Consider the following 24,060-nt stretch of genomic DNA (forward strand, 5'->3'; position numbering starts at 1 on the left):
TTGTCAAGGATTTAGCTCCGTTTAAGTTGCTGTTTTCTGTTCGGTGGGGCCGCAGTTGACGTCAAATTAAGCCGTCGCTGATGGCACCAAATGACATCAGTCACAGATTGGAGCGTCGGAGGGAAAAACACAGAGAGGGGAGTGAATATCAAATCTTGCGAAACGTACCAAAAAGTGGAGGTGATGCTGCAGGTTTTAGAAGTGATGGAGTATTTAAAGGACCAGTATTGTTTGATTTCCAGCCACATAGTGTTATTTTGTAGCACAATCAAGAATCTACGTTACCTTCAGTGGTTAAAAAAAATGCTTTATATATGAAACAAAGAAATTTGACTTTATAATTTAATGCCTTGGATTTGGGCCTCTGTCTCTTTAAAAACTCCTGCTGTTTCTGAAACTCCACCTCAAGGAAGTCATCACAATACGGCTCCTCTATTGACCCTTCAACAACATTTTTACCAGCGTTTTCCTGAGCAGTAGCTCCTATAATGAGCTCATATATTGCACAGTTCCTCCAGGTGTTGGCTAATTGCTGCTGGCTAGTCTGAAGGAGCTGAGTGGGGAAGTTGCGAGGGAAGGGTGCTCTGCTCTGTGAGCTCAAAACAGTAGATTTTACATAATACTGTCCCTTTAAATGGATAGCCCAAGTTTGGTAGTTGATAAGCAAGGTTAGAAAAGGAGGATTGAGTTGATTTGCTATGTTTTTAAGAGAATGATGCTAATGTTGAGAGAAAAAGATATAATCAAACTGAACTCTCCCTGTTTAAACTTATATATATATATATATATATATATATATATATATATATATATATATATATATATATATATATATATATATATATATATATATATATATATATATATATAAGAAACTATGTAAAAATAGGTTTTCTTTACATAGCTACAGCAAAAACTGAAAAGATAAAAAAAATCCACCAGAATTAAATGTAAATAAACATGAAAATGGACAAAAGAAAATATGTTAATATCTAAAATCAAAACGAGGACATCTTAACACTGTTCAAAGCTCTTGCAGATAAAAGGCATCTTCGTATCATGTTGCCACCAGCAGGTTTCATGGAAACTAAACTTCACCCTGAAGTTTAGTTTCCAGTGGAAGGAAGTTCACACACAGTTATAGAAACAACATCCCCAGAGAATGATACTGTTGCCATGATACCATGTTCCACTGTAGGGATGGTATGTTCAGGGTCAAGCGCGGTGTTGGCTTTCAGCCACATGTCACACCTTTTTTTTTTCTTTTGTTTCTTTTTAAATATGCCAAAAGTCTGCTTTTTTCTTTAGCAGCTTTATATGTCCAGTGTTTGGCTTGTTGTGAAATTTGAACCAGACCATCGCTTTTTATTCAAAAACAATTTCTCTCTTCTGAGCACTTTTTGCATGAATTTGAGGAGCACACAGCTCTTACCTGATGTTTTATTCAAGAGCATCAAAGAAGGCAAAAGACAAACGCAATCTACACTTTTTAGATTCAGTTTGAAAACCATTTAACACTACTTTGTGTTTTTTTCCCCCCACTATCTTAAAATCTGGATGAAACACATTAACGCTGCTGTAAACGTCACAATCTGGAAAGGTCTGGACACGTTTGTAATGCATGATGTTTTCCAGGTAACACATTAAGTGTTCTTTAAACAATTTGAGTTTGGTCCAAACGGTTGGAGTTATGCAGCGATTATGATCAACTCTACTCTTTAAGGGGTGGGAGTCACATACTATTTAACATATTATTTCTTTAAGAGAGCGAATGCATCATACACACTCAAGCTTTTCTATTCAGAAGACTGTGGGATTAGCATGCAGAGTGTATAGGTGCACATGCTAAATATGCAGGGCAGGTAGCAGCACAAATTAGGCTCATGGGTGATTTCATCTTACATAAAACTAAAAAACAAAACAACTGTAAGTTCATTAAGTTCATATTTATTCTGAGTGCGGCCCATTAAATCCATTTGCTGATTCCTTCTGGGCCCGTCGGGTTGGGCTTTATCTTTTGCATTATGCTAATGTATGGCTGTGAGTAGGTGATCATGTGGCTAAGTGGGGAAGTGGAAATGATTGCTGGTTTCATTCCCAGCTCGACCGCTTTTCAAAGTTGTCCTTCAACGCGACGCTGAGACCCTACAATGGCGTCTCCATAGGAAACAAAAAACAACAACGCATGTGCAGACTTCAGAAACTCAAGAAACTGAAGAAAAAAGTTACATGTTAGCTGCACAACAGTGAGGGTTGATATGTTTTTCTTTTTTATTTCAAGTCTGTGCAGTTCTCACTTTAGCCACTAGAGGGTGATAGAAGTCAGGCAGCAGCAGCAGCGAAGCTCCACAGCCTAAGACCAGAGCAGCTCAGGCTGCAGAGCTAACGCACGTGTTGATGCTAAAGCTAAAGTGCCCTCTGACCTCTCATGCTGCAGATGCTCCACGTGTGTAGCATCTCTCACACACACCTCCAAACCCAGGAATACTCAAAGTACATCGGCAAAGAGGTGATTTTGATTCGTGTCAATTTTTGTTTCACTCAATTCAAGGTTTCATTGTTTTAAGTTTATATAGAAACAGGTCCTTCATCATCACTGTGGTAATTCTATGGTAAAACGGCGGCAGCTGTGGTTGTCAGAATTCAAAATTACTAGATTTGTTTTTCCTTTTGTGGTTGGATGGCAGTGTGATTTTTGATACGGTTAAGAAATCCTGCTGGAGTCAATATCCACTGTAAAAGAAAATGTTTTAACTTAAAGTGCAAAAAATAAAAAATAAAAAAAAGTTTTCTCTAAAATGAACCTGAAAACAATCTACATTAGTTCTAAATTGTTTTATCTTTTACGGATTTTTCCTGTCATCATTTTACTGCTCATCATTATCAACTACATTTTCTGTCTTTTACAGTGTGGCGCGCGCATGTTAACATTCGCTACCAATAATCCACTTTTGTACGGTTATTTTACATTTTGTACCAAAAAATGTTTTTTAAATGACATTCCTGCAGACAAAAGTAAACTTTTTTATTGTATAAAGGAAAATGTACTGCGCAAATGGCAAATAAACGCTGAATAATGAAGCACGGTAGTGCCATCATCATGCTAAGGATTTTGGATGGCGCTCTGCTTGTTCCCATGGTGTATTTAGGCCAGTTTTTCAGGCTTTGCATTCGAAGAGAATCGGTAAAGACTTTTGTTTTCTTCTGCAAGTGTATTTATAGGCTGTGTCGAAACACAGCGGGGACATTCTACTGTGTAATTAATCGGGAGGGAAGAACGAAGGCAAAAAGCTCAACAAAAAGTATTTCCGTGCAGGTGTAACGACTCTTGGGTGACGCAGACTTCGGCACAGAGGAGTTCTCTATTTTTTCTTTTTTTATTTATTTTATTTTTTTTCCTCAGCTGAATTCTCGCCTCTCAGAACGCAGCTACCGTGCGCACCTGCGTAAAGGGCGCAGCGCCATCCGCTGTGGATGGAGGAGCGCTGCAGTCCTCACCGGTGACAAACTGCTGAGTTTGTGTCTGGTGGGGAGCGCGGGGGCGTGGGGGGGAAACCGGCCACCATGGAAGGATATGAATGGGTTTTTATTATTATTATTATTATTATTATTATTATTATTATTATTATTATTATTATCACCGAGAGACATATCGGCTGGGATTGGAAACTATGAAGCCCCCCTCCTCCCGCTCCTGTTTCCGCTCAGTGCTGCGGTGACCGCGGAGTGCGCACAGGCACCGTCCGCTGCCTCGTCTCTGTCTACGTGTTCTCCCTCCGAGAAACATGACGCGCGCTTCCCTGGCTGGCGTCGGACTTCTGTCGGTCCTTTTCACCTGGTAAGAGGCGCACCTTGCTTCTTCTTCTTCTTCTTCTTCTTCTTCTTCTTTTTCGTTTTCTTCCAAAAAAGAGAAAAGAAACGGATTTCCATATCTTCGTTGCCGGGATTTTCTTTGAAACTTTATGTCTAAGTTCCTCTAAACGCACGCTCTCCGCGCATCGCTCGTCCTGTTAAACATGAGCTTCTTTCCTCCCCTCTCTCCAGTTCTTTAGCAGTGCAGTATGAGGAGGACTACGAGGATGTCACTGTGAACCAAATGCTGGCTCCTAAATCCCAGGAAACAGACACCACGGAAATCCTCAATAATTTACTCAAAGAGTATGACAAGAAGCTGAGGCCGGACATTGGAGGTAAGACCCGCTTCTTTTGGGGGCATCAAAATAAATTGGGTGGGGGGAAAAAAAGTGAATTATAGTTATGAAAATCGGTTCCAAAACTGAACATTTACATTGTATGGATTCTACTACTGAAATATTTCATGTCTACTTATTAGAAAATTAGAATTTTACATAAGACAAATAATAATAATAATAATAATAATAATAATAAAAAGATGTTAAATATAAAGAGTTTCATGCCTGAGGCAGCCATGGACTTCACAAAAGGTCGTTGCAGAACAAGTTGTGAGAGCTGCACCTAATTATATCAACAGAAAGATGAGTGGAAGGACAAAGTGTGGCAGAACAAGCAGCAGGGAAAACTGCAGCTGTGAGAGGATTTTAAAGAAAGAAGTCAACGTGTTTGAGTGAAAAATCACAGCAGCTGGAAGAGAAACACCGACGTACCCTGGACCCGGTGCTGCCCTCTTTGTGATGACACCATGAAGCATCCAAACTGGGCTGAGGAAAACAAAGACTGGACATTTTTTTTTTTTTCTTTGTTCCAATGTCCTAATTAAAGCACAATGTGTATTTAGTTTAGAAACAGAATCATGGTCTCTTAAGGTCATGCAATGCCACACTGATGCACTAATTAAAGCAAAAAAGGAGGCGTCTGTTGAGCACTGCCTGAACTTACTGTTCAGTGTTCAGTTTCATTCGATTCATGTCATATTCTGATATGTTCTAAACCTGAATTTCAGGTTTTTGTTTGCTGTTTGTTCAAAATGTTTATACTTGGACTAGGACCCTAAACCCAGAGTAAATGAGGTAATTAAACAGGTAATGTAGCAGAAAGCTCAAACCATCTCTGTTCTCAACCAGGACGATGAATAAAACACGTTGAGCAAAAAAAATAAAAATAAAAATGGATGAAAAGTTTGGAAGAGGATACAGCAGAATATTCAGTAAGACATAAATACATTCACATAATTTAGTATCTTTTTCAACCAGATAATAGTTTACAGAGAGATGGATGTTACCAAAGCAGTAAGAGTGAAGAAGGTCATGTTGCTGTAGTATACCAGTATACTGTAACTATAGTTACCGTATTCACCTCTAGGTCTGTACATGTTGCCTGTAAAGACTCTTATTTTCTTCCAGCATCTCCTACAGGCTGTGAGTCTGTCCAACATCTACAGCAAAAATGTATTTTACATTCTGTTGTTTTTATTTGAGTAAAAGCAAGTTTTGATGCATCTCCTGATGGCGATTGTGCAGTAGTGTAGTCAAAGTATCCAGGAAGGTGACGAGGAAAGAGCGTCGGCAGACATTTTTTTTTTCTTGTTGGTGGATTTTGTTTTCTTATCCTTCCCGTAGCCAAAATCTTTCTGGTTTTCTCCAGAATTGGAAACGCACTAGCCGGCACCATTAGAAGAAACAGGTCAAACCAAACAACAAGATCTAAACAAAGAAACAAGAACAAGATTATTTAAAAAGAAGAAGAAAGACATCCAGGCGTTTTTGGCACTAAGTTCATGTGGTTTTTTTTTTGGTGTCAATAGAAAAGGAGCCATTTCAAAAACCTCCCAAATGTTGAGTTACAATCGACAGGCACTGCGATGTTACCTAGCAACCCCAACCTAAGCTCAGCCCCCCGTTACCTAGCAACCAAAGCGGAGCTCCAGCACGTTTGGTCAGCTGGCTGAGCAGCCATTGTACAGCACAGTATGTGCTGTACAATGGCTGCTGGAAAAGACAAGTCTCTTGTTGTTGACTTAACATCCGGAAACCACCTGCTGCATTTTTGCTGGTTGTGCAGGCGGCTCCACTTCTGCTTTTCAAAGGGATACGGTTGTATAACTGTGCATCGGTTTGTAGCCGTTTTCACATCTGAACGTGGACATGGAGTTGCAGTCGGCGCTAGGAGCTCGTTTAGACTTAAAGCTCAATCTGAAAGGAGCTCAAATGGGCAGAACTGATCAAACTGAGATCTCACTATGTACAAATGATTTTGTGCAAAAACTTGTTTTGCAGCCTATAGACCTACGCTAAGGAAGCATAATAGTTTACCTTTAAAGGTTACTGTCAGAGTCTACTTATACAGAAACAAATTGGTATAGATTCTCTTCGGTTTGTAAATGTTGGAACACGTAAAACATTCTGTGGGAATAGAAGCGAAGCCGCATCTCAGACCCACAATACGCGTTGAACCATGGAGCAGTGCATTAATCAACAGACGCTAACGCCTGGCTGGACTGTGATGCCTGTGAACTCTGTGTGTTGATGGGCAGCTCTCAGTTTACCGTCCAGTACCGTAATAAGTTACGATACTGCAAATTTGGCTGTGTCGTCGCCGATACGTTCAGTCTGGAAGGGTTTAATGAAAGTCTTTAGCTTTTTACTCAGTTCAGTCATTTGAGTCCTCTTACTCCGTCTTTGTTCATTTATGTGTCATTTTTGCCTCAGCTTCTTGGTTCAGGTTCTTCCCCAGATGGACTGTCTTGCACAGATTTGTCCCATCTAGTTCTCTTGCCGCTCAATCACCTCCTGGGTCGTTAAAAGCCAGTCAGTTTCTTCTTCTTATTGTCAGATTGTTCTGTTTTTTGTCTGTTTTTTTTTCTCCCATCAGATGCTGAGCGGTCCCCTTTGTAGTTTTCACCTACATGCATTTTTAAGACCAGACAATAAAATCCCAGGACTAAAAAGGTGTTTGAAAGGAAAATGTACTTGTCAGACATGATGTGAAGGTCTGTTTTTTTTTTCTTTTTTTACAGAAAAATTACAAAAAGCACATATTTGACACCACAAAAGACTGGATAGAAAATGAAAAGATGCATTTTTTCAGACTATTAAACCCTTTGAGCTCGACTGAAATCTGCTTTTGCAAAAAGAGATTCCTCCAAATATACCGTTTCGAAGCAGCGCGAAGGATTTAGTGAGACATAGCGCTAATGTAGTCGTCGGTAAATCGGCCCCGCCTGACCTCTTCCTGTCAAAATGTGGCGCAAACTACAGCAGTCTGGGCGCAGAAAAACACGGGAATGCCTCAGACACGACTGAACTACAGTTTTATAAAGTGATCATTTTAAAGTTTTGTGTCATGAAATCCCTAAAAAAAATAATCTCATCCTAATAAATACTTGATTCAACACAGAACTGAAAGCATGAATTCCTAACACAGCAAAAAAACAAAATCGTACAGTTTTTGGTTTAGTTTCTGGTGGAAATCTCTGCGTACATTTGAAATAAGACAAAACTAACATACAAGTCACTTTTCAGCATGAAATAGGAACTCGTTTTGAGTTGATTATTATTTAATAGTGATGAAAAATAATTATTTCATTTGTTAAATTGGAAAAATTTCATATTTTTCATCAATATGAAGGAGTTATCTACTCAAAACAAGCTCCTGAATTGTGCTGAAAAGTTACTTGTAAGTTAGTTTTGTCTTATTTCAATATATGCACCAGAAACTAGATTAAAAATACTTATAAAGATTCTCCAAAAGCAGCAGTGGCAAAATTTCTTTATACTATATTCTTTGCCTAACATTGAGTACAATTAAAACTGAGATAGATGTGAAGAATAAAAATAAAAACAAGTCTACTGGAGCAGTAGGATGCTATGTCAATGTTTAAAAACAACAAAGCCACCTTTACACTGAAATACAATAGGCAAGGAAAATGTATTTGTATAACACATTTGGTTTACAATACAATTCAAAGAGCTTCACAGAAAAATGTAGAGTTTAAAAACAGAAGTTGAAATTGAAGTGAATTGGTGAATAAAAATCCAAATGAATGCTGCCTACAGAGGTCCAGCTCGCATGTTTTAGTCTAAACATGCATGTAACTACTGCATGTTGCAACAACTAAATCAGCATATTAAAATATAACTGTTACAGCATAGCTAGCTTTTTTTAACCTGAATTAACTCTGGTAATTTACGCTAATTAATCCCACCGTCACTGATGTGATGGACTTAAAAAAAACACACACACATAAAAGCTTAACATTAGTTTGTTTCTAAATACCGGAGTGTTTACTGGGCTTCAAGATTCAATGTCAATGTGACTTTGTACGGCAACAAAAGGAGGTCAAACTTGTTTCGCAGCTGAGAGTTGTACTGATTTTGTTCTGAAGTGGAAAATAACATTACATCAAACTAGATATGCAGATACTCCATGTTTGATGTTGGGAAGAGCAGGAAACATTATTATGTCACGAATAACGACAAGAATTCAAATGTGAGAGAAAAAATATTTACCAGAAGTGCTGGGCTGAGATTCGTCAGAAAAGAAATAACCTTTTATCGTTAAGGTAAAACAAGCAAACGTTAGCTGAATTCAACAGTCACCAAGTATTAGTCAATACAGACAGGCAGTGTTTTATAGAGTGAGCATGAATTTTGTTATTACATTTTTACTGTCAGTAAAATTCTGACAGACTGTAAAAACTGACTATCAAACTGCCAAAAACAACCAACCAGAGCCAGGAGGAGGGCCTTAGTGCTGTCAGTCAACCTCGTGAACACGCTGCTAAATGTGCTAATGGTGGAGAAACAGCTTACAGTTACAGAAAAACAGTTTATCCACCTTCACGATAGCCTTAGCATTTGTAACGGGCTCTGCTGACTGTGAGAAGCTGTACTGCAGAAGAGCGACACATACACGACCATGATTGACAGCGATAAGACCCGCCTCCTGTCTGTGATTGGTTGTTTCTTGTTAGCAGTGGGAGGAGACAGAGGAACTCTACTCTTTTCACAGATTATCTCTCACGCTAAGACAGTTCCAACAATTATGTAAAAGAAATAGTTTTTAATAAAAGTTACCAAGTGCAGCTTTAACTGCACAGCTGAAGGCCACAGCTTTGGATTCTTGTCAGAGACATTCACTGTGTTCTTTACACATCTGGAGTATGTATTCAATTATTTGCTTTGGGTAACTCAACTTCCTGTCCAAATACATGTTAGTTTAATTAGCGAGTCCAAATTATGTGTGCGGATGCAAATGTTTGTTTTTTTTGTCTTGTTATTCAGCGATGGTCTGGATCTCCAGGGTGTACCAACCCGTATTCAAACACCTCCCCCCCCACACACACACACACACACACACACGTCCCCAGTAATCGGTGGGATCTTGTCCTGGGATGGATGAAGCAGATAATGAAAACGAGTGGCAGTATTTTAAGCCTCAGGGAACATTTACACTCGCACACACTCTAAGCAGCACTGTTCAGGTGTTGTTGTCCAGTCATGTAGTGACTATTTATAATTAAAAAAAAGGAACGATGACCTTTTCACTGAGCTACTTTAGGGAGCAACTATGTTACACGCGGACACACACAGTCACAATTTATGAGCCTCTAGTGCATTGCAGATTTGTATTCATTGCTGATTGCCCGGCCAAAATGGACAAAATTAACTTGTGTGGGTGACTTCAAAGAACTAATGAGAAACACGGCGCGGGCAATTAGCCTTTGTTTTTTAATTCCCCCGACCACGGGCCGCAGATAAGTAAATCAGAGAGCCATTTGTTGCTACATAGGCCTTTTGATGACAGACGGCCTAAAGTCATCTGAACTCGTCCTTTCTGCTTTAATGAATGTGACTTTTAAAGCTCGCATTTGAACAACAAGGGCCGTTCCGACCGCGTTGCTCGAATACGAATGGCTTTCTACGCTGATGATACGACGCGTTCAGGGTCAACTGAGAACACCGAAGTAATAATTGTTGTTGTATTCGAGCTTCCTTGTACGTGTGCAGTGCTTTTGTATTTGCGCAAAATACTTGAGTTGCAAAAAGAGTAAGTAAAATCAAATTTTTTGCAAGTCGTCTGGTAAATTGTTCTAAAACACATAGAATACATGTATCTTTCATTGCAGTAACTTTATATTTTATAGGTAATATAGGAAAAAATCTAATCTTTAATTGGATTGTGTTTACTATGGAAGGAAACATATAATGATTAAGAAATAGAAATCTTTTTTTTTTAAATCACTGGTGGCACAGTCACTGCCAGTATTAACAATTACTATTAAATAAATGTAACTGAAGTCATTTTTCTAAATGTTTTTCTGTTTATGTTGATCAGAGGGTCTAGGAACTAATAATTGCTAATCTATGACTTGCTGTTTCCCGGGGACAGAATCATTACATGACACACAGCTCCATTTCCTTTAAGACTGTACTTTGCAAAATAGGAAAGACTCGAGAATTTAAGTACTGAAATGATTAACTGCAAGAATGTGGAAATAAATTCAGGAGTGGTATATCATTCAAAAGAGAAAATGTTCAGTGAAATAAAGAAAAAGAGATTTATCTCTCATTAAATCCAAAATATTTCCCCTTTCAAATAAGAAAGGTGGCAGCAGAAAAAGCAGCAACACCTCTTGGGGTTTTAGATGTTGTCTAGAAGCAGCACTATGAGGAGGAGAGCCTCTTTATGCTGCAATCCATCAGAGGGGCATTTTTTTACATCATTAAAACAAGAAACTATCTCACTTTTACCAGATATAAAACTCACCCTGTCATAACCCTACATTTCTCGTTTTATCGAGTTTCGCAATTTGCTATAGCGAGAAGGTTCTCTCGTTATAACAAGATCCTGGATTTATTTCCAAGCTCCGGCTGTTAAACGCTCCTGTGAGGCAGACGTCAGTCGACCCTCATGCATCAGGACAACGACTACAAGAAAACAGCCAACTGCTTTGACTTATCTACAGTCAGAACGAAGAAACAAAAGTTTTCAACTTACTTGGGACAAAGTCTGAAGGCTAACAAAGGATTTAAGTGAAGCAGGATGGTAGAAACAAGATATTGGGATCAGTGTATCGGAAGTGATGTGGCTCGGTCGGTTGCTAGCTTTAGCGAGATCATAATTCAAGTTAGTGAATACGCGGAAGTAAGTGTGGCGACTTCCACTGAGAAATGTGCAGAGATGAACATCAGAATGACATCTTATAATTTACCAACTTTACTTTGTCTCCATTGAGCGCAGCGCTGTGACTTGACCTGCTAAAAGCGATGACACACCACTCAAAATCAGATGACATAAAAGAGACAGAGAGCTCATGTGGAAACCAATGCGCTGCTCTTTTGTTCACACTGTTACCTAGTAACTAAGCCAGTTACTGTCAGCATCTGTCAGTGGAATCATAATGACTGATTGATTTGGTTTTTCTTCTCTGTCACATAGCGAAATTGCTCAGAGCCGTGAGGGTGAGGGAAAAAATAAATAAAAATTTTCTTGAAATGTTGGAAACAAACCAGCAGCTTATCTTGATGATTTTTCAGATTCTGGCTGCATCAAAAGTTGATGAAAATATGTCTCACTTTAAGTTGATCTGTCTTTTGATCTCATGAAGGTCAAACTACGCAACGTAAAGTGGATAAACACACAACCACCTGAATGTTAAGTCCCCGTTGTTGCAGCTTTGTTGCAGTTATTTGATTCGGGTCATTAAGGAGCCGTCTTGAAGCAGCTCTGGTGTCTGCTTACCGGCTAACAGATGACCGCCTGAGGTGGGCGATTTGTTCTGCTTTTTGAATATTTCAGAGCCCTTTGGCGTTCCTTTTGCTGCTGAGCCCGGACCGGGACGGCAGAAGCTGAGGTTTCGGTGCCATCAGTCATCGCGCCGCCGCTCCGATAGCCACCAAGAATAGGTGGCGAGTCTCCGTCGTGAAGCCGTGTCACAGGGAGTTCCTGTGAGCTAATGTGATTAATGTGTGGACTGGAAAGGGCAGCAGCAGAGACACATTCATGCAGCCGTGTAGGAAGGTAGGAAAAAACAAAAAAAAAACATGACAGAAACTCCTTTATTCTTTTAGTGGATAAAGATAACAGAGTACCGCCAATAAAATAATGACGCTGTCATCCCACAGAGAAAAGTAGCATTAGGACCATCGGGGAAAAAAAATCTGTTTAATCCCAGTGTTCTGAATTTCTTTTTTTTTTCTTTATTTGTTAATTGAGTCTTGTAGTAAAACGTCTTCTCTTTTTTCTGTTTGTAAATTGATTAGGTATTTCAAGATTTTTATCCAGAAATACAGATGAATGAAACTTTTTTTCAGGGGAAACTGAGCTAAAAAATTCACAATATCTGACTAAAGTAAAATAAAACAAACAAAATATTAAAACGTAAATGCAAAATTTTCAAAGGCAGTCAGTTCTGGTAAATCTGAAATAAATGTTCAGTTAGATCATCTTCAAGATAACGTGTGAGGGATTAGGCTACTATTAAAAGTTAAAATTTAAGTAAAAACGCGGTTAAAGAAGAATACATAATGGAAAAAACACATGAGAGCAAAAAATGTCTTCTTCTTTTGCCACCAAATCTGTTTCAGAGTAAAACCGGTAGCTTAGCGCCAGTTCCTTGGTTATGAGTTTGAACCTGATAGCTTAGCAGCATGGAGGTAAAAATAACCACTTTAACTCCTTAAATCTGGCAAATTTTCAGTCCAATTGGATATTTTAAGTCTTCGCAAAATATGAAAACGTAAAGTGGTGGGAGATATAGGAGCGAAAGCTTCATTAGTTTAGCTATTGATTTTTTTTTTTTTTGTTCCATCTCAGTCTCACCGAGTAAAGCTAACCTGGTAATCCGTTTTGACAAGGGTGTTTCTAATTATATTTCACCCTGAAACAGCAAACCATCCAGCTGTGTGGTCACATGACCATGTTTATCACAAATAGCTGAGTGCCAAACAGAGCAGTTTGCTTCCTCCTGGCTTACAGCTGTCCATTCGTCAGAGAACCAGACTCTCCTGGTGTCAGCCTGGAGAGAGAACAGCTAATGCGTCACTGTCAGCTTCCAACATAATGACACATTTATCTTACAGAAGGTTTGATTCCAGGATCTCCTTTTTCTCACCTCTGGATGCTTTCTCCAAGTGCTAGCTTCCCACTGCTTATTGCCTTGAGCTTCTTCCAGGAGATTTGATTCATGCAAACTTCAGATTTGCCATTTTAGCTAATTGCAATTTCTCTTTTTAAGGCTTTCAGCTTTAGGTGGTCAAGATTATTTTTTGCAAAGGAAACACCCTGTTGTGTGTGTGTGTCTGTAAAAGAGAGAGAGAGCAGTCACAGTCAAACGAGGTTTTAGCAATTTAAAACAATAATGGTGTTATTTAAATTTTTTTGACCATTTTATCTTAGTAACTTGGGTGACGAATGAGGCTAGACAGCAGTCTTGATGTTTACTCTCTCAAAAATGTAAACTCTTCCCTTGACTTTGAGATTTCAAAATGGCTTCCAACTTACAACATTCTCACTATCTGCTGAAGACAGCTCCTGGTCAGTTTGCACCTTCATCAATTCAACATCTGAATTTTGTCATCCGGTGGGAACCTGTAAAGGTTGGGTAGTAAGTGACTAAAATTTCAAAAAGGGGCAAAATGTCGCCACCCCTGAAGTCTGGAAACAACCAACACATCTCAGCAGAAAACAGTTTTCTTTTAATGAACCTCTTACACGTTTTGTGCTTCCTGTGGTCTCATGTTAAAAGCATTTCTGATGCCGGAAACAGCAAAATTGGTCTTTTTTATTCAGTAACAACATCCACACCGAAGAGTGGTGTTGTAAGTGTACTGTAATTAAGTCCTGGTTAATTGCACCTCACCACTAACTGTCAGATGCCAGTCGAACTGCTGCCAAGTGGTGGTGTAGGAACAAACTCCATTATAACTTACCATACAATCAGTACTAATAATTTATGCCGTGTCAGAATTGAAATAGTATAAAATAGTATAAAATTTTGTCAATATATCACTATTCACACCTGTGGAGTACTTCACCTACTTCCTCCGTTGCGGGTGTTAAGGAAGTTTCACTCTGCACCTGGGGTTGCAAAAAATGCTGGTGTGACTCCGATGAGAGGTTGACATGTAAATGAGCGGCTGGATCGCAACAGAATGGCTCCAGTTTATCTGAGGAGTGACTTTGTGTAAATGGAAAGTTGGAAGTAAATGAGAAAGATCCTCAACAGAGCAAAAGACGTCGGCTATGATTAAGTCATTTAGGACTTATATCTATGTTGACTTGGTTTGCAGGGCGGCCTGGACCTGTTAGAGTATTTTGTGGAGCTTCAGCAGCAGTTGAGATGACTTCATGAAAAACTTTATAAATCTCTTCATGACTGTGAAAACAACAGCCATTCACTGGGTCTCACCAGCATTTGAATGGTTTCTGTCTGGGAGGGAAGCTTAGGTCAGTAGAGGAGGGGATGGGCTGAGGATCGGAGATGCACTGCGTTGAGAACCAGCTATCAGGGTTGATTGTCTCCAATTAATTGCTTGTCTGGGTGGCTGCTCTCCAGGGCAAAGCACATCCTGTTTCTGCAGCTGACATTATTACCTGACAGCTTACACACAGTGAGTTCCCTGCCAGGAGTCTGTTTGAAGTGTCTGTTGTTGAGCATGAAACAGGAGCTCACTCAGTCATGGTGTACAAACATGTGAATTATCGTAAAAGATCCCAGAATGATTCTAATGTTAGAGCTTAAAGGCGTGTGTTCTGATCTACCCTGTTAAACCCCCATGTCATGGAGGCTCAAACCCTCTATCTAACCGCACTATTGAGGAGGAAGAAGAGGAGGAGCTCCCTCCAAGCACCCCAAACTTGCGGTGTGGGCACCGGCAATCCACAATGGGCAGGAATCAGAAAGATCAAGGAGGGGAAGAGTGCAGTGCGATCACAGTAAGTCGGACCCCCACACGTTTTGTGAACACGTTTTGGCGTGTCCGTGTGTCCTCGTCTGACCAGAACACCTTCTTTCACATCTACATATCTTAAGGCGTACTGAAAATTGAACTTCTTACGACTTTCTTTCAACAACGGCTTTGCCTTTGCCACTGTTCCACAAACGATTTGTGGAGTTCACAACCGATATTGTCCTCAACATTCAACTTTGTCTGTCGTGTTGTGATCCTTTCCTAGTGACGAGGTTGAGGTTGGCCTCTTTCAGCTGCTGTTCTTGAATTCATTCAAGGACCATTTGTCTCATCTAGTTACAGTCTTTCTCTCACCAGGCACCTCACCTGAGAGTCCTTCTGGACTGCTGTGGCCTCCTGGCCCTCCACCCAACCTCTGCTGATGGCCACTTTGGTTTCCTAAGCTTTGGCATTGGAATCTACCGTCTCTGTGCTTCTTAAACTCTGTGTTCTGCTAGATGGAGTTTGCTTTTCTGAAATATGTGCCTTGTTCAAGTGATGTCCCCCATGTGTTTTTGTCCATTTTCTGTAAGTTTTACCTTATTTTGAAGGTAAATCATGAAAATTAGGAGCCTGTATTTCTTTATTGTGGTAGACCTGGATCCAAGTCCCTCCAAAGTAAAAATGGATCTCTTTCCAGCTGCAACTTTAACCCTGACATGTTTCTTGATCTGATGTGTTTCTTGATCTTCTTGACGCTGCTCGTTCACTGATATTCTCTAAACTTTTGAGGCTCGGATTTTTATCTGAAAACAAAAATGTGAAAAATCATTTATTAGTTGCTTTACGCTTAATTATGACATAATACTTTTAGTTAGCGTGTTGACGTTTTGTAGTTGTAAAGAGATAAAATGCGTAAAAGTTCAAAGTGTATTAATACCATCTGGAATCACAGCATCTCTCTTTACAGAGTCTATATCACAAAAGCTTCAAGTTTAACATCGTGTTGTTTTTGCTAAACATTTATGGGAAACACAATAACCTCTGTCCCACAATCCTTGGGCCTTTTCGCCTTTGTGCAAAAGTCTTTTGACTTTCTTTGCTCTTACCTTTTTTTCCTTGTAGAAAACTGAAATCCGCAGCTAGGATAGGAAAATGTCACCTCAATAGCATCCATTCTTTGTGTATTGTTTTTTGCCCCCTGAAATACTCCTTTTAAAGACAATAAAACAAAAAAACTAAGGCACAGCTTTGATTGCCACGGAGACGGAAACTAAAGAAAGAAGGCCAAATGAAAGCACTTGGAATGAGAGTCGGGTCTTAATGGGATAAGGACTAAAAAAGTGTAGCTCTGGGCTCGACTCACTGGGGAATAATCGATGCATAATTGTCTCTTTCAAGCGAACACTGATGGAGGTGTTTCATCACAGCATCACAGCAGTTTGCGATGAAGTCTAATGTGTGATCATTACGCCCTGAGGGCCTCTTCACTCTGTCTTCAGAGGCTCCTGAACAGCAAAGTGTCTTTAATTCAGAACCTTTTTTAGTCTTCACTTTAATTCATAGAAGCAGGTGGAGCAACAGTGAGCAATTTGATGAGTAAAATATATGTTATTTTTCTTCTTCTTCTTCAGTGAAACCGACTGTCATAGATGTGGATATATTTGTGAACAGCATCGGACCGGTGTCTTCAATCAACATGGTAAGTCCAACTTCACTAGTAGCTTGTGGTTTGCTGGAGGTTTTAATGGAAGAATGGGATGCTGTGGGCCAATTTGGTCATTTATTCAAATATATTTCAGCAAAATTTTTACAGCATGTAGAAATAAAGAAAGCTTTCCATTCAATATAAAATAATCTTAATCTCCGGGAGAGATTCACAAAAATCTGAATCGTAGTTATGATCCCAATACAATACAACTCAGCAATCGACACACAGGGTTAGATCAGAGCAAACCAAAATTGTTCCTGTTTGCTAAATGCCACGATAATGAGAGAGAGAATAAGTCAGACATTGACTGTTGTGTCTTAAACTTTTATGAGTTTTATGATCCACACCAAATTGTGCAGGAATTTTCTTTTATTTTGCTAAATAAAATCTGAGAAACTTGCCATGCTTTTCATATTTCAAAACTGTTTTGGATTTCTTTGTTACTGCTTTTCTTAGTGCGTCTACTACAATATTGTTTTACACCAGCTGTCATTATTATTTTTGAAAAAATGTAGAGGTTGATTTTTGGTGATATGTGTAACTAAATGGATTCATAAGATAATTTACCTTATGAATCCTATTATATTTCTAATATTCTAGTCTGCTTTGCATCTACAAATTATGATGAGCGGTGTGATTAGGTTTATAAGCAGTTAGTGTTTGCAGCGACACTAACGTGCCTGTAGATTACTGAAAGAGCCTGCGTACTTAAAACATATTTAGTAGTACTACATAGAGCAACCTTTTAATTTGAGCCCTATTTTAAGCTCCTTTGTTGCACATGAGTTCACTTACAGTAATCTCTGTTGTCATTCTTGCACTGTTTTTAATTGCAATGCGCCGTATAATTCAGGGTGTCATGACTCCATGGGCCAACAGATGGTGATTCATTCCTTTCTGCACAGATTCACTACAAGTCGAAGTAGATAGCTTTCACATTCAAAGGGCTTTCAATAAGAGACTTATTATGTTCACGTATGAGGAAAAATCCCAAATGAAATGAGAATTGCAATGGTTATTAGCAAATGTTATTAGTCTGTCTGAAGTGCTTTGGAGGGGTACAGTTAAAGAGACAAATGCAGCAACTTTTCATAATAAATTACTGCCGTCCATCCATCTATCCATCCAGTCCTTATGTTTGTTCAGCTCAGTGTCAGGCTCTCTCTTGTTTGCCCCAGATTTCTAGTCAGATGTCATTGCTCTTCCTGTGTCCTCACTTCCTTTATTCCTTATTTTTGGTATGTTTTTAGAATTTATTTTTGTTTTAAAGGGGCAGTATTGTGTCAAATTGACCATTTTGAGCTTTACGTCATGTTATAATGTTATTCCCTTATCAAATGCATACCTGGAGTTTTGCTTTTATTTTATTTTTCATACATGCTTGAGAAAACTTTTAATCTCCAATGGCAACCATTCAGACACCCTGAGTGGACCTTGCCCCTCCTTCGAGGCGCAGCTCCTCCTCAGAGTTGCAGTTTTTAAGATTCCTCCCAGCTCCTCTGGACTAGCCAGTAGCAATTAGCAAACACCAGCATCTCAAATATCACATTAGAACAGTGCATCTCAGTGCAACAATGGTGAAAACGTTGTTAAAGAGGAGCCATGTTGTGATGTCTTCCTGAAGTGGAGTTTCAGAAAGAGGAGGAGTTCTTAAAGAGGCAGAAGCCCAATTTCAACTTCCACTTCCAATTACATTTCTTTTAAGTCATATTTGATATATAACATTTTTATAGCAACTAACAGTAGCAGAGTTGCTTTATTGTGCTATAAAATGGCACCATGTGTCTAGGACACACATGGTACTTTCCCTTTAAGAGATTTCTCTCAGTTCAGCTCTTCTTGCTTGCTGCTTGTTTCCTGCCCTCCTCGCTGTATTTGGAACTTCTTCATATCCAAAATTAAGACACAACGTAACACTCTTCTACAAAGTGGGACTTTCTCCAAGTTGTCTGTAAAGTAGCTGAGTAGGATGTTTCCTGGTTCTGTAGAGCAAAAGCTGGAGCTCATAAATTGCCTGTCAGAGGGAAGCAAGCGTCATGTCCCCACTGTTAGCTGTAAAACTGTAAACAATAATTAAAGCACCAGAACTTCATGGCATAGGGCAAATACACAGAGAGACTCTTGTTTTGTTTTGCAAGAACATGGTTTTTAATCTCACTTATAGTTTTCTATAAATACTCGACATTCTGTGCATCCACATAGGCGGCTGTTGCAGTTGGTGTCTGCAAATTTTTGCTCATCTTCATATCAAAACCTGTATGAGTGGTTGATAAAGGTGTATCCATGTTTAGAGATAACACCACAGCCACAATCTTACATTTATTCTATAGGGATTTTATGTGACAGACCATCAATAGGTCTTGTATAATTGTGAAGTTGAAGGAAAATGATTCAGGGTTTTATTTTTTTTATTTCATAAATAAATATCTGGACTGTCAGCAACAGCTTTCTTTTTACCACTCTATTGACTGATTCTCTGATCTTTCCCTGCCAACTTGACTTCTCTTAATTATTTTACAAGGATTAATTCACTAAGTTGGTGTCCAACTGTTTGCATTTTTTTAAATGCAAACATTTAAAAATAAACTTAAATAAGTAATGCTAAGCATGGTGGGGGAACAAGGAAAGCCTGGTGGCCCGCCAGGCTGATAATGCACTGGGCGAAACCCTGAATTATGAAACAAACATTAGACACAACGTTTTGTCAAATGCCATCATCAAAATCTTTAAGCAAACATAGATCAAATATGTTGGTCAATGTTAAGAACATATTGATCAAAGGTTTCAGCAGTTTTGCAGGTTTCTGAAAGTTTGTTCCAGATTTGCTGTGCATAGAAGCTGAATGCTGCACAAAGTAAAGTTGAGCAGGTGTAGCGTTCTTACAGGGTGGGAATTTGCCTTGCTTCCTGTTTTAACTCGGCTAAAACAGGAAGTTTGTTCTGTTTTTATTTCTCTGACCTTTCAGATGTGAATCGTTGTATCACAAAGCTACAGTTAACAGGCTACAAACAGATGAGGTCTCACCAAACATTTGACTGCTGTGTGTTCATCCTCCACAATTTTACCTTTTTCTTCCAGTTTCAGTCTTCAATCATTTTAAAACCAAAACATGTTTCTAAGCACTTCACTTCCAACCTTTGCAGAACTCTAGTGCTCCGATCCGTCGGTCCCACCATGTGAATCCCTCTTCTCATCCTCTCTTACTTTCTAACCTTTTGGGGCTCAAGGAGAGACTCGGATTCAGCAAAGGAGCATGACAAGATTTCCCAAAGGACGGCACATATACAGTATGCACTGTGTCCCCACATCTCCCTGCATAATCAGTGTGGCAGCTCACTGCAGAGGAGATGTACGCTCTGCCCCACTTACAGAACAGAACCTGGTGCAGGGCAAAGAGCTCCATGTGAAACAAAAAACAACAAAATAAACTATTTTATAGTGTAGATTTTACATTAAATTTGATTTTAAAAAAATAATTCCCTTGATTTTTGTTGTCTATTTTTCAGAATGTGAAATTGCACTTTCTCTATTTATTGTCTACAAAACAATTTGAAAAAGCTACAAATAAACCAACAAAAGATTCTCTGTGGTGCACAACATGTCTGAGTTCTTAGATAATAAATATATGAGATTATATGAAAATGTAATCTGACATTTTCTAGAATGTCTCCACTATATATTCATTTCACAGGTGTGAACATTTGTGTCTGTTTTTTTCTTAGATGTTTAAGATGTTAATTTTGATAGACAAAGCTAAAAACTAGCTTTGTCTAAAAAACAGTTTTCGAAAGGTGATATCATTTATCACAGGGAACAAATCTGCCAATCCCTATTGTTAAATCATAAAATAACCATGATTAACCAGTTTTTGGTTCAATTTTACAAGCCACTCTAACTCCTGATCAATGCCCAGTAGTTAAAATCAGGAAATCAATTAAATAGACACTTTCTGGTAAGTTGAGGTGGGTTAAAAGAAAAATAAATATATCTAAAAGGAAATTCAAGAACAGATTAGAAATAAAGTCAATAACCTGTGTTCAGTCTAGATGGTTAAAAAACTAATTCCAAGGGTTTGTTACTCAAGCTAACAACAGCCAGAGACATTATCCACAAATACAGAAAACATGGAAAAGTGGCGAACGCCAAGGAATGAATGAAGGTTTTATGTAAAATTGCCTTTTTTTTAAAAAAATCATGTTATAATGTTATGTTAAAACATACCTGGACTGTTTGTTGCTTTGTTTCTTTCATCCATGTCTGCTGGCAACCATTTTAGAGAGCCAAACGTCTGCTCATACAAAGCACCGCCGGTTTACTCAAAGCTCCTCTGTGGACCTTCAGTCTCCAGCTGAACTTCTGCGTCACAGAGCAGGCCTCTCCTGCAACTCCCCCACTCGACCCCTTCAGACTAGCCAGCAGCAATTAGCAAACACCTGGTGGAACTGAGCATCTGAGCTCTTCAGACGCCCTACTTCTCGGTCCAAAGCTCCTGAGAACGTTTGTAAACAGCATAATGGAAGGCGGAGCTTCTTAAAGAGACAGAGGCCCAATTTCAAGGCATTAAATTGGAAAGTTAAATTTCTTTTAAGTCAGATATGACGTATAATAATTTTTATATCAACTGAAAGTAACAGAGTTACTTGACTGTTCACTATCCTGATAGCATGATGTGGCTGGAAAACACACAATACTCTCCATTTATGTCATGAAGGGGGAGGTTGCGATGCGGATGAAACGCGGTCAGACCCAGGGTATAGTGAGACGATGTGTGATGTATTTTTTCTCTTTAAATCTGAAATGTCCTTAAGAAGGAGTTACTTGTTTTAGTGGACTAGTCTGTCAGCAGATTTCATGTCTGCTCATTTGCCTCATAAACCCTGAGTTTTCCAGTTGCCCCCCCAGCAGCGTCGTCCTCCGTCTGGACGGTCTCCCCCCCACACTGCTCCACAACTTGACTGCATCTTCCAGCCATTGTTTTTTTTTTTTTATCCATCTTCTACTCAATTTAAGCAACGGATAAAACTCTTAAAATTCTTCTTACATCGACATGAAGCTATGAGCAGCAGATTTTCTCTCCTGATTGATTCTCCCATCTGGCCACATGATTCCAGCTGTAATGGCAGATATATGTCCCCATTAGCCTAAATCTTCTAACTGTGACTCCACTTAGCAGTCAGACTGACAGGAGGAAATGATAGATTTAGATACTTTACCTTAGATATGTTATTTTTATAAGCTACATCAGTAGAGAATCGACAGAAAATTGGGGCAGTGAAAGAGGAAGCAACAGATTGGGTTTTAACGTACTGTCTCTATCGGGTGCTTTGTATGCGATTAAACACCTAAACTTTTCTTATCAATACAAAAGTCTGATTTGATGTTTTTGTTGAGCTTTAGAAGAGATTGAAAAATTATAATAAAGGCTTCTTTAAAAAGTCGTGATTGTCAATAGAGAGCAATGTTGCGAAGCGGGTGGCCATTTTAACTTAATTTGATGTGAGTGATTGACCGTAACGTTGCTACAACATGCTACAAGAAATTTTCCAACATATTTGGATGAGAGGAGTCGATGTGGTAAAGCTCCCTTGATGTCAGCTGTTTGACAAATAGATGTAAATACAGCACGATTAGACGTTCAAACCTAGAACTTATGGAAGAACAACAAAAAATCTTCAGCAGGTCAAATCAGACTGAGAGCAATTACTTTGACCGTCCAGTTCATTGCAACAGGAGTTGACTCAGATTTTAACAACTTTTTATACCTGCTTACTGTTTGTAACATGTCATGACAAAAAAACTGGAATAGGACAATCGATTGATGTCTGCTGTCTGCATAGAGCTCGTAACGTCGTTTTCAACTGATCACTTCAATGTTTCAAATCACTAATCAAATTTTCACATTGAATAGAGTAAAATCAAAAAGCTGTTTTTTTTATAATTGTAATTTAATTTATTCAGGGGGAGAAAACCCTGTGTTAAAATGTAATGACCCCACAAACCTGTAACTACTTTTGTCACCCTTAGCAACAGCAACTGTCATCAATCACTTTCAATAACAGTCCATCTTTTATATGGTATATGGTATATATGGTCCACCTATTTGCATAATTAGTTCTTTCCAGCCTCATTAGAGAGTTTTTATCCAAACAGCTCCAGGTTGTGCTCTTGCTATAAAACACCTTGGTGATCTTGGGGGTCATCAGGATGTTTTATAGCAAATGTGAGGCAAGATTTTGAGTCCTGTTTGATTACTAACGGGGGGTTTTTTTCCTTGTGATTCTCCCATTTTTTGCCCATTGTCTCTTTCCTATTATTGAATTATGAAGTCTGACTTTGAGCTAAGTGAGGCCTGCTGTGCTTTAGATGATGTTTTTATTTGTGGCCCCCTGGTTGAGTCGTTGCTGTGCTCTAGAAGTATTTTTGGTAGATCACTCATGGGAGGCTCTCCACTGCTCCATGTTTTCTCTAGTTGTAGATAACGGCTCTCGCTGTGGAGTCCTAAAGCTTTAGAAGTGGTTTTGTAATCTGCTTAAGACTGGCAGATGCAAATGACTTTACTGCTTGAATTTCTTTTGATCATTTTGAGATATTTTAGCCTACTTCGTGTTGTCCCACAGGTTCTATTTAAATGATTTCCTGACTTTAGAGGTGTGAAAGTAATTAGGGCTGGTGCTTTACTGGTGGAATTTAATCAAACCTTGATTAATCACAGTTATTACATAATTTATCAAAGAGGGTGTTTCACATATTTGGTCAAATTGGTTTTAGTAGCTTTTGCCCCCACAATCAATGTCAGTGATCATTTAAAATCTCTGGGTATCTGATATTAATATTTGTTTGATGTGAACCTTGTGTGTGTGTTTAAAGTTTAACAGTAGCTTTGCTTTTCGAAGGTAGTCAAAATAGTTACAATAACAACCCAATGCTCCAAATGACATCCAACTTTTGGGCTACACGAAACCAACACCAGAAAATTGCTAATGTTTTAGAAAACATAGATAATGTAAGTCTAACACATTGTCCCAGTGCTGAAAATACACAGATATAGTTTTCTTGCTGTGTTAGCCACTGTTGGTGTTTGGCATTGTGACCAGCTGACAAACACGAGCTGGACGCTGCACAAATCCTCACACTTGCTTGAATTTAGGTTAGACTGATGTTTAAATGTATTCCATTTTGAAGTGTGTCTGAGAACGAGTTTAACAATAACATGCCTGTGGATTTACAGTATCGGATTATTTGTAGCTCAGATGTGTGAAATGTACGAATCTATGGCTATTGTGTAGAACTCTACATTTGTTGTAATGACCAATTTAATCCATGTCTCTATTATTTGGGTCAAATCCCTCCTTTTTTTCTTTACTGTTGCGTTTGTTAGCATAAATCAGTCGTTTTCTTTAAATCATGTGTCCTTTTGTTTTCCACAGGAGGATCTTTCGGTTTAGCAGAACCTCCACATCAGCAGACTTTACAGAAACATTCTCCATAATAATTGAAAGTGAACAGTTGAAATTATTTACAGCAATGCCTCCTATACAG

The 24,060-nt window shown here is 38.8% G+C and overlaps 1 protein-coding gene across 1 annotated transcript in view; it reads left to right on the forward strand.

The window, feature by feature from the left end:
* The first annotated feature begins 3,163 nt into the window (after positions 1 to 3,163).
* Positions 3,164 to 24,060, forward strand: part of gabrg3 (gamma-aminobutyric acid type A receptor subunit gamma3) — a 43,155-nt gene continuing 22,258 nt past the window's right edge. The window contains exons 1-3 of the mRNA XM_088005145.1: positions 3,164 to 3,838; positions 4,036 to 4,190; positions 16,445 to 16,512. Coding sequence (XP_087861271.1) covers positions 3,786 to 3,838; positions 4,036 to 4,190; positions 16,445 to 16,512 — 276 coding nt within the window. The 5' untranslated portion in view covers positions 3,164 to 3,785. The remainder of the gene's footprint in view (positions 3,839 to 4,035; positions 4,191 to 16,444; positions 16,513 to 24,060) is intronic.

Source organism: Poecilia mexicana, unplaced genomic scaffold, assembly GCF_051168715.1.
Source record: "Poecilia mexicana isolate PSO_F unplaced genomic scaffold, ASM5116871v1 scaffold_4, whole genome shotgun sequence".
Taxonomy (NCBI): domain Eukaryota; kingdom Metazoa; phylum Chordata; class Actinopteri; order Cyprinodontiformes; family Poeciliidae; genus Poecilia; species Poecilia mexicana.